We start from the raw sequence: 12,421 nt of genomic DNA on the forward strand, positions 1-12,421 counted from the left end.
CTGAAAGCTGAGGAGAGTTTATGATAGGGTGAATTTGGTTCCAAGTAGAATCTATGAATATAACATGCCCAGAATGACCAGCGGCATACCCCTGTTTAGAAATTGTAACATCTGCAGCTAATTTTGCAACCGCCACTCTTTTAGCCCACTCATCTACCGTCATGCTGTCCTTGGAAGGAAATATTACCAAGTCCTAGATATAAACGAAACAAATGAACTAAGCAACAAGACCACAGCATATTATTGAAGCAGTTTGCTAAAAGTAACATACTTTAGTAGTTACTAGGTGAATGCCTGGCGTTGCACATGTAAAAGAAGTTTTTGCACAAAAAATTTACTTTTAATCAACATAAACACCATCTGGCGTTCTAGCTTTTGAATGAAAGGGTTTCTTTATTTCTGTGTAATGGTGTTTTTATATGTGTAATTCATACTGTACCTTCAGTAGTGCCTACAACAGCTCTATACTGATTGCAATATTCTTGTTGGTCATTGTTATGTCTTATTCCCCAAGGTCAGCTAGCTAGCTAGCAGAAATGACCTACTTACGCAATTGTTGTTTTTTTGCTTAGAGTGTCTCATTCTCCTAATATGGCATGGCTTGCTATTTTCTTGCATGCTGTCAGTTTATTGAATAGATTGTAAGAGACAAGTCAACCTCTCGTTTCTACACAACCTAAGGATTTATCACTGGTGTCAGAAGTGGGATATGTCTATCAAAAAACTCTTAATTAAATAAACACTCAAGTTGACAATGGAGGATACGGTTAAGGCAATGATGGATGCTATGCAGCAGCAGCAGGTTCTGTTCCAGAAACAAATGCTAGAGCTGATAGAGAAATCGGAAACAAGAACATTGCAAGGTACGAATTCCACTCCAAATATTCCGAAGTTTGACACGTTTGACAAGAAGACTGAGAAATGGCAAATTTATTTGGAACGTTTTAACCAACACTTTGCTGTTTACAATGTTACTGATGCTAAACAAAAGCGAGCCTGCTTGCTGTCTTGGGTAGGCGCGCCAACGTATGACCTAATGATGAACCTGTTCGGCTCATAAGATATAACAACAAAATCTTTTACTGAGCTAACACAGAAACTAACCAACCACTCTAAGGATAGTGTTCATATACAAGCAGCACGGTATGAGTTCTATCAGTGTAAAATGAAAAAGAATCAAACATATGCTGATTGGGCTGCAGAGTTACAGGGCTTAGCACGCTACTGTAATTTTACCTGCAAAAATAATGGCTGTGGTCAGAGCTATGTAGATGATCAGATTGGAGACGTCATAATCAAAGAAACACCTCACGCTGATGTCAGACGCCAGTGCTTACTGGACAACAACACTACCCTTGATGATGTGCTCGCTAAAGCCGTAACATACATCAAAACTACGGAAACGAATAGAGTGCTAAAAGATGAGTTCAATGAACCACCTCCAGATTCAGTTAATAGAATGTCTGACACTTATGAACAGAGAACCAGACAAGCCCAAAGCGCCCAAAGTAGTAACCTAAGAAATTCTAATTCTAACTCGCTAAAATCATCGCAAAGATTCCCCTTGTAGAGAACTCGTTTGTAGAATCTGCAACAAAAAAGGGCATATTTCGCCTGTTTGCAAATCGAAGGGTGGGCAATCCACAAAGGCTGAAGTCCAAAACTCAAACCTAGCTGAAGAATCAGTGTGAACAGTAAGGCATAGCCGTGACACTACAAAACATGCCCAGCAGAAATCAAAGGTAGACATAATTGAACAAGTTGGAAAACAAATCTGGGTAAATCTAAAGGTCAATGGAATCGACGCCAAGTTTCAGTGGGACACTGGAGCTACATGTTCCATGATAGGCTTGGAAGGATATAAACAACTCGGCTCACCGCAACTGGCGGAAACAAAAACTTTTATCAGTGGGTATGGGGCCCGCAGACTTCAAGTCAAAGGAGAATGCTATGTAGATGTTGGAGCTGGAGACCAGGTAAAACAAAACCTGCGTTTGTTAGTAGTTGATACACCTCTAGGATCTAACCTATTTGGCTTAGACTGAAGTGATCTTTCTGGCTTGTCACAGATGGGCTTGTCAGCGGTGTTAGAAAATGTAAACACAATTCAAAGCGACCCAGTTGAGGGTTTGGCAGGTAAAGTCAGTGCACTGGCAACAAAATATCCAGAAGTGTTCAACAAAAGATTAGGACGCTGTAAAAAACTGAAAGCTTCAATACACCTCAAAGAAAAATCACGGACTGTTTTTTTCAAGCCAAGAGAAGTACCATTTTCCCGGCTAGAAGCTGTGAAATTAGAAATTGAGCGTTTAGTCAAAGCAGGAGTGTTGGAACATATTGATTTCAGCGACTATGCGGCACCAATTCTGGCGGTATTAAAACCAAATGGAAAAGTGAATTTGTGGGGACTTTAAGATGCTAAACAAACAGATATCTGTTGACCAGCACCCTTTGCCAAAATTAGATGAGCTTATGGAAAAACTTAAAGGCGGCCAACGTTTGACCAAAATCGATCTTGACGATGCCTATTTACAGATAGAGTTAGACGAACAAGCTAAACAACTTTGCATCATCAATACACCTTTGGGGCTTTTTCGTTATAATAGAATGTGCTTTGGAGTTGCATGCAGTCCCACCCAGTTTCAAAGATGCCTGGACACAATGACTAGTGATTTACCAGGTGTTGCTGCATACCTGGATGACCTCATAGTAACTGGCAGCATCAGTGAATAACACTGGAGCAATCTAGACAAACTGCTAAAAAGACTCCAAGTGTATGGCTTCTGTATCCAGCAGTCAAAATGTCAGTTCTTCAAAACTTCTGTGGACTATCTGGGCCACCACATTGACAAAAATGGTAAAACACCATCCAATGAAGCCATAGCTGCTCTCGAGCGCCTACCAAGACCTCAGAATGTTCATGAAGTTAAGGCTTTCTTGGGAAAAATCAACTACTATGGCAGGTTCATAGGAAGCCTCGCAGACAAAGCAGCTCCACTCAACAGACTGCTTTGCAAAAATGTTACTTTCCAGTGGACACCGCAGTGTGAGAAATCATTTCAACAGCTAAAGCAAGATGTTATTCACACTACCCAGCTGACTCATTTTGACTCCAGCAAACCCGTAATTTTATCCACAGATGCATCACAGTATGGCATCGGTGCAGTACTGCTACAAGAAGAAAACGGCGTAGAAAGGCCAATAGCTCATGCTTCAAAAACGTTAAACGCACTTCAACACAATTACTCACAGATTGAAAAGGAAGGGCTGAGCATTATCTATGGTGTGAGCAAATTCAGACAATACATATTTGGTCGTAAATTCACCCTTGTCACAGAACATGAGCCTTTAGTTGCCATATTTTCTCCTGACAAACACATCCCATTGCTCACTGCTCAAATATTCCAGAGATGGGCACTGACTCTCATGGCCTACCAATATGATATTCGATATAAACCAACTCAACAACACGGCAATGCCAACGGCCTTTCTCGCTTACCCTAAGGCCCAGACATTGTTTTTGATTCACAAGAAGCTCGTGATAGTGAGGAAATAACGCATATGATTCAAGAGGACTCACAACAGTTTTAAGCATATTTCTTCACATGCAGGCACATATTGTTTTTCTGGTATGACTTCACGCACAACGCTAGCTGAAGTGATAAGCGTGAAGCCATGAACAAATGGGAGGTGTAATAAGTATGTGCACAACCCATACCATAGTATAGCTGGTTTGACTGCGCAGTGTATAGGATGAATGCCTGTCTGCAAAACTAGAGGTTCTAAGTTCAAATCAAGTGCAAAGCAGATTTTTCATTTCTAAAACTTTATCGCTACAACTGGACACGCAGTCCATTAGACAAACATTGAGATGTATAGATCAAGAGTTGATTACAGATATATTGTATACTTTAGCTGTTATTAGGAGTTGATTACAGATATATTGTATACTTTAGCTGTTATTAGGAGTTGGTTACAGATATATTGTATACTTTAGCTGTTATTAGGAGTTGATTACAGATATATTGTATACTTTAACTGTTATTAGGAGTTGATTACATATATATTGTATACTTTAGCTGTTATTAGGAGTTGATTACAGATATATTGTATTCTTTAGCTGTTATTAGGAGTTGATTACAGATATATAATTGTATACTTTAGTTATTATTAGGAGTTGGTTACAAATATTCTGTGTACTGTTATTGTTATTAAGGGTTGGTTAAAAATATAATGTATACTTATATTTTAGTTGTTACAGGGTTGATTACAAATATTCTGTATAATTTAATTGTTACTAGTTGTATGCATGGTGTTACAGGTAGTAAAAAACCTTTTGTACAGAAAAAGTACTTTTAATCAACATACACCATTCTAACTTTTAAGTGAAGGTGTTTGTTTATTTCTGTGTACTGTGTTTATTTCTGTGTACTGTGTTTATTTCTGTGTACTGTGTTTATTTCTGCGTACTGTGTTTATTTCTGCGTACTGTGTTTATTTCTGCGTACTGTGTTTATTTCTGCATACTGCGTTTATTTCTGCGTACTGTGTTTATTTCTGTGTACTGTGTTTATTTTTTGTACATTCTGTGTAATTCATACTGCACTGGCTGCAGTATACGTAAGTTGTTATTAAGGGTTGGTTACAAATCTCCTGTAAACTTTAGGTTGATTACATATATTTATATATATAAACCACAGGGCAGGTCAGTCATCTGTCCGTGTGTCCAGTTATAGCAAGTAAAATCTAGGAATAAAAAATTTATTTCAAACAGGAATTGATCTTGGATCCACCAGTTCTGCAGACAGACAAGCTAACCACTACGCTGTCCATGCTGTACTATGAAATAATTGTGCACGTGCTTATGCAACACTTGCGACAATACTACTAGTTACTACTAACACGCTTGAAGATCATGACTGCGTGACAGATCATAACCGATTCTGTAAGAATTATAAGTACAATTATAAGCGCAGCTCTTATTGTATTAAAGATTTAGACTAGCTTAAGTTAGTAGCCCAAGTTACTCAAATTTACTCGGTAATTATTTTATTACCCATGCAGTGCCGGGCATTTAGTAGTACTGTATACTTTAGTTAATATTTAGGGTTGGTTTCATGCATACTGTATTATTATAAGTCCTGTATTATTGACTATTACATGTAGCCTATAGTTGTTATTAAAGGTCCTATCGGGCCATGTCTAGCCTCAATAACTTTACACTCGGTTTCAGCACTTCAATAACAATAACATTCATGAGCAATAAATGAAAAAATAACTCACTTTTTCAGGATGGCATGCAGGAATGTTTGGGAATGTGTAGATTTGACAATCATCTGGTGCGAGAAGGGCGGCATGGATTGCAGTGCTCTTGCTATCCAATTCTTGTCTATGCTTTATTATGATTATCTTTATTGGCAGCTAAAATTTTGATGGAAAACTGTGTTTTCATACAGCCTACTTTCCAATCTATAAATGAATGATCTGTACAATTAGAAATATTTAACCCCCTAGGGTATTGAATATGGTTGCTAGCATTTGGAGAAAAAGTTCTGTGGTTGCGCCAAGTCTCACATAGCCTACTCGTTCTAATAACTGGCTAAGATATCTCAAGTCCATAAAGCTCATCAACATATATCACTAGACTTACTTCAAGCTTTTTAGAAGGCTAAATTCTTCCTAGTTTCGCTTATAAAAGGAAAATGAGAATGTAATCAAAAACTCTTAATCTAATCATACGCAACTGACCAGCTACAAACCATATGATAAATTAGGACTCGAGTCACTGTGAAAATGTATTATTGGGTTCTTCGATAGCACTGTTTCCTCAATGAGGATTCTCAGCATATTTTTTGTCAGATATTGTAAAATCTTTAGTACAAATAATTTAATGATCTACATGTTGGCTTTTTGATGACACAAGGCCATTTCACAGAAGTGTCTTGATGATTGAGAGTACCAACTCTTCTATTTATAGGAAGACATACATGTAATTGTAATGGTAGACATGGCTGTAATGGCGGACATGACTACAATGGTAGATGAACCTGTAATGACATGTAACATTGGTAAGTACGGCTTTAAGTGCGGATGCAATGTGGGCAACACAACATTATTCATCGACAGTTGAGGCAAATACTTCCAGTAACCTTGACTGTCGGCATGACTTTTTCTAAGCCATTGACGTAATTTCTACACGCGTAACAGAAATAACGGCGCCTCCGTCCACAGTTTGAACAATCCACCTTTTCTTCTGCCGCATCTAAAACTGTTGCATCAGCCATCTTCAACTGTGCGAAAATATTTTCATCCATTTTGTGGCCTAAAAACAAAATGATTTCCTTATAGAAACGCAACCATGAAAACAATATTTGCTATCTTATACTTCCATTATTGTATATACATACCTATATCGACTGTTTTAAAATGCTAATCTTTTAGCGTTTGCTACTACTTAATTGTGTGATGAATGCATTCTAGTTGTGAGTCATCTCCTCTTTCATATCATTACACTCATCTTACATGTATATTGTGGAAATTGTCTTTTTCATGTAAATATGTTTAATCGAATCACTCACTGCGTGCAAGGATACAAAGGTAGTTTTATCTGGCTTTTTGACAATAATTTCACAATAATTCAAGGTGCAAACACACTAGCAAGTTTTAGAGGGTGATATTGTTCAGGTAAGTGTGAGCAAGTTTGGCACAACTTAGCTACTCTACTTTTAGCAGACAAACATTTGAGAGACATTTTTGAGAAGGCTCTCAGATGCGCTCTCAAGTTTAGACGGAATGGTGATAGCAGCAGACGGAATCCTCATTTATGGAAAAGAAGAAACAAGTGAATTGGTACCACATCATCCCAATATTAGCAAACTAAAATGATTGTTGAAACAAATAAACGCCAAGCAAACAAACTTCAATCTGAATATATAAAGCAGAGATTTATCGAATGAATTGATCCTAACAGTCCCTATATCTAAACAACGGAGATTATAAAAATGCTCAAAAAACCAACTCCATCTAGGACATGACAAAAGCAAAAAATGCAGATTAAATCAACAAATTCTAGGCTACATCAACATATGCCAAGTTTATCCCAAACTGTTTAGATGAAACTCAACTCCTCCAAAAACTGGTTGGAGTGCAATTAGATGATTTGGACTGGGAAAAAAGAACAAGTTCAAAAATAAAACATGTACAACACTCAAGCACCTCTCACTATTATTACTCTACACCTGATGCACACTCTGTAGATCTAGGTGAAGCTCCATTTTAAAATGACAAGCCAGTGGCTTGTGAATTCAGAAGTCTAACAGAAAACAAAAACAACAAAAATATGCACTTGTAAAGCTGGAACTACTAGCCCTCATGGTTCGCAAGAAAAAAGATTGATCAATATGTATATGACCCAATGCAACAATACAGAGGTCATAAAAGCTCTGAAGTGACAGCAAGCTGTGCTTTTAGCCTTGATGTAATATCTAACCAGCTGTTTACAGACCTGTGATTCCAGCAAACAACAGCTAAAATGACATATTGTGTATGAACTTCGCAAATGGAATGCAGCGGGATTCATAAAAAGCAAATTTCTGAAATTCAGTAGTTTTTAACATACCTAAACATTACAAACGCTCTCCATCATCTACTTGTATTCAACAAAACACAAAGAAACATAGAAGAAAAATATGAAGGAGATAATGAGCTACAAACTATCAACAATCTCATTCTTCATAACGGCCCGACAAACTGAAAGAACTACAAAATTTTGGCCGCCATCAAGAAACACAATGACTATGTGTTCCATTTACAATAGATGCCCAATACCGCAGGAGTCTCTCCAGATGAGATGCTTTGTCCTGCCTGTTTAGCAATAGATTTGTAACCTATCCCTCGCTTGTAAAGGTTCACAATCACAGCTCTCTCACTTTCTCTAAGGCGTTCTGCCATCTTCGGAGTGAAAATTTAGCGTGAAAATATCTCAAATGCCCCCTGAATTTATACTACTCAAAATCTTTCCAATTGTGAAATAAATCCATGACTGGCTATGCTATTTCTTCTCCAATGTTGCACTAACAAATATTTGCCTAATTAAATTATTCGATGTCATTATGCACGGGCTTTAAAAATTAAGAACTTTCAATAATCAAATTTAGTTAGTTTTACATACCCACAGAGACTGCTGCGATGTCTGTTTTATATAAATGTTTTCAAAGAAAATAAAATCTTAAGAGCAATCGTTTGATATGTGTAGTGTATGGTCTGGGTGGCACTGAGCACCAGTAAAAGAGGAGAACCTAATTGATGCCACAAAACAATAGGGGGTGTTATAACATACATACCTGTCCTCCTTCAGCTTTACCTGGTTAATCACTAGGGTTAATCAATAACTTAGGGAAGTCATTAACGTTGAACCTGAATTTAGCCATCCTTAAAATAACCGAAGCGCCTCTACCACGATCACCACACAAAAATGTACAAACACTTACCCTCGCTTTTTCTGAAACGAATAGGTAACTAATTCCTGTAACACAATCACTGAACACTTGTCTTTATACCACTTTCGAATGTCAACACGACTATTCGAATATTAAACACTTAACACTGTCACTTTTCTTTACACCACTTTCGAATGTCCACGTGACAATTCGAGTACTAAACACTGTATCACCTTCTCTTAAACCACTCTCGAACGTCCACTTGACAATTCGAGCACTAAACACTTTCAATCGCTATCACTATCCACTGAATTTATTCTCCGCGAACAAAGTTTGCCTACGACGCCATGTTATATTCCTACCGGTCACTTGGCAGTAAGATTAACCCTACTATATATTATACAGCCATAACTCGCTATATGAGTGCCCCAACATACGAGAAAATCGAGGTATGAGCACAATTTTGAGCCAGTTTTTGTCTAGAAACACTAGAAAACTTTGAGATATGAGAACACAAGCTGGTTCTCGATGGCCCCTAAATGGCTAAGTATGCAGGACACTGCTTTCGAGAACGGCTTTCGAGAATCAGTTTGGAAAAGTTTTGAAAAAATCGACTAGTTATGGTAAAAGCAAGGCAGAAAGCGACAAGCAGGAAAATGGTAATCAAAAATTTAAAGCAAAGACAAAATTAAAGTCACATTTAGTAGAAGATGAAAATTTAGCTTTAAGTGTGTGTGTAGTAAACCGAATTCATTTAAGTTAAATTCAAAGTTTATGTTGTGTTATGTAGCATCACAAAATTTGGTGTACCGAACGCTTTGCTGCCAAGTATCTTTTACACCGCCGTTAGCCACTACGTCTCCCTCAATGTAACAACTCCATAAAGTACTGTACTGATATATGGCTATGATACAAAAGCTTAGATCAAGCTAACTTTGCGGTATATATCTACATGTAATAAATAAATTTTATACTTCGTTTAGCTATTTATTAAATAGCCATAGCTAATGGTTATATAAACCAGGTTTTGAAGGTAACAGTTCATTACATACTATGAGAGTGAATAAACTACAATTATTATAGCTTGTGTTATTATTCATATAGAAACAACGCAGATTATAACTGCGTATTTCTATTCTAAACAGTATATACTTCTATTCTAAACAGTATATACTTCTATTCTAAACAGTATATGCTTATATTCTAAAGTGTGGGGTGTGCAACAGGCGGCCCGCGGGCCACAATCCGGCCCACAGGCTAAGATAATGTGGCCCCTGCATTGCGGTGCTGGTGTTTTAGAGTAGTAAACAAACTCTCATTCACCTAGTGCCTACGGAATAGCCATGAGATCATCATCGCATTAACGACAATATAATAGCTTAGTTAGTGATGCTTGTTTATATAACCTATGCTTGTAGATTGCACTGATGCTGCCTATGAAACAAATTGACCATTTTAATCCTTTTTGTGTATTTTTAGCTAAGCTAAAAAGATTGATAGCTCTTGCATTGCCATTTTGTAATAAATTGTATTTTTGTTTATGTTATAGCCAACAATAAATAAACTCTGTTGATTTGTACTAAGCCATTTTATACCAAGCTACTCTGCTAGTTGGCAGCATGTAGTTTTTTAATATTTACGCTTTATCAACAGTCATAGCTTGACATACAAGGGATCAAGTCTTTTTACTGCCTTACTTGGGTAGAAGGCCAAAGAGGTATGCGATTTATATTATTAGCAATTATTCATGTAATTGTTGAAGCATTTGCATATTATAGAACTTATATATTTTGTTGATTTTATATTGCTTAGAATTGTGCAAATTGCCTACTTATATAAGCTTATATAAACCCATGCCAAAATGTTTTATGTCATTATGTTATGCTTTTATTTTAGTTTTCACGGTTTGGGTTCCAAATAAACAATATAAACCTGAATCGGTTGGACTCAGTTCTTTAACCCAGTAAAGACAGTACACTCTTTATTGATAAAATAAGATTGGGAAAGATTATTACTGGTAAGTGCTAACCAAAATGAAAATAATTTTTTGGGTAAGTTGCACATTCTGGGCTAGATTTTTCTTCCAATATATTTTAAAGAAATTTTAAAAATATTTTCTTCAACTTATATCCCAAATTTAAATGAAATTTATCGACTCTACTCAGTTCTGTGTCAGCTGATTGTATTCATTAAAGCTTTTTTGCGGTGGTAATATAACAGTCAAGGAAATTTGTTTTTTGTAGCTAAACATGTCTGCTACTAAGAAAAGAAACGTTGACGTCGAAGGAAGAGTTTTCAATAAAGATTAGAGTAGCAAATATTTTGTTGTTGAGCACAACAAAGGTGTTACATGTGTAATCCGCCAAGCTACAATCGCTGTATTGAAGGAATACAACATCAAACGACATTACACATCAATGCATTCAGCTTCGTACGATACCTTGTTAGGCCAAGCTAGATTAGACAAGCTGGAACAGATGACCGCAGCAATTAAGAAGCAACAAGGGGTGTTTACTCCATATAAGAAAGACTCTGAGCTTGTAACCAAGCTTAGCTTCAAAGTCTGTGAGTTACTTGCAGAAAAAGGGAAGCCATTTAGTGACGAAAAATTCGTAAAAAGTTGCTTGGGTATATTCACTGATTTCGCCTGTCCTGAAGAAAAAAGAGTTGTTGCAACAAACCAGTTTGTCTCATTTTACTGTGGCACGCAAGATTAACCAGCTTTCAGCTAACATTGAAGAGACTTTGAAAGAACAAATAAAGAGATGCACATCATATAGCTTGGCTCTTGATGAAAGCACAGATGTTGGTGACACTGCCAAATTGGTTGTTTTCATACGAGGCATCACAGATAATTTTGAAATAATTGAAGAACTTTTAGACATGGCCAGTATTTCTTCAGCAACCACTGGATAAGACATTTGCGACCAAGTAATGAAGCTGATGGATAAGTTTGAACTGGACCCTTCTAGGCTCGCTGGCCTAACAACTGATGGGGCACCTTCGATGACAGGGAAAATTAATGGATTCACCAAGAAATTCTTAGATGCCATAGGTTCACCAGAGGTTGTGGTGAATCACTGTATTATACATCAGGAAAAATTATGCACAAAAATTCCTAGTTTTACTGATGTGATGAAAAGTGTGGTTAAATGTGTGAACTACATTCGTGCTCGAGGACTCAATCATCACCAATTCAAGGCATTTTTAGAAGAACTCGATTCAGATTACCCAGATGTTGTATATTTCTCTGCAGTGCGTTGGTTGAGCCGAGCTAGTACACTAAAAAGATTTTGGAATCTGTGAAAGGAGATTATGACTTTCATGGTTAATAAGCAGCCGGATGTTGCTTGTTTAACTGATGATGACTCGTTAAATGACCTTGCCTTTCTAACTGACATCACACAACATCTTTCAGATTTAAAAGATTAAACTACAAGGCAAATTTCAGTTGGTAAACAAGATGTTTGAACACATATGTTCCTTTGAAAAGAAGCTTCAACTGTTTCGGATTCAACTGAGTAAAACATAACTTACTCATTTTCCTTGTTTAGCAGTCAGAAAAGCAGAACTGCTAGGAATAGATTGCTCAAAATATACTGAACAACTTGACAAGTTGCATTCCGAATCTTCAACGAGGTTTGCTGATTTTAGGAAATGTGAACCTAAGTTCAAACTATTTTCTCAGCCCTTTGACATGGTACCTGAAGACAGTCCTGACCGCTATCAAATGGAGATGATAGAATTACAATCAGATGCTGATTTGAGGAGAGCATATACTAATAATGATTTAGTAACTTTTTATGAGAAATATGTATTTGTAAAGTATCCAAATCTAGAGCTGCATGCTAGAAACATGTTATCACTTTTTGGCAGTACGTATTGTTGCGAACAGTTTTTTTCAAACATGAAGTTCACTAAAGACAGGTACCGAAGTCAACTCACCGATGAACACCTGACCAGTCAACTTCGAGTTGCTACTA

General features: G+C 37.0%; 1 protein-coding gene across 1 annotated transcript in view; it reads right to left on the minus strand.

Moving 5' to 3' along the window:
* LOC137399909 (tRNA-uridine aminocarboxypropyltransferase 1-like) overlaps positions 1-12,421 on the minus strand; it is a 37,871-nt gene that overhangs the window by 19,479 nt on the left and 5,971 nt on the right. Inside the window, exons 3-5 of the mRNA XM_068086174.1 lie at positions 6,150-6,322; positions 5,284-5,421; positions 1-193 (exon numbers count right to left, since the gene is read on the minus strand). Coding sequence (XP_067942275.1) covers positions 1-193; positions 5,284-5,421; positions 6,150-6,314 — 496 coding nt within the window. The 5' untranslated portion in view covers positions 6,315-6,322. The remainder of the gene's footprint in view (positions 194-5,283; positions 5,422-6,149; positions 6,323-12,421) is intronic.

This window comes from Watersipora subatra, chromosome 1 (genome assembly GCF_963576615.1).
Source record: "Watersipora subatra chromosome 1, tzWatSuba1.1, whole genome shotgun sequence".
Lineage (NCBI taxonomy): Eukaryota > Metazoa > Bryozoa > Gymnolaemata > Cheilostomatida > Watersiporidae > Watersipora > Watersipora subatra.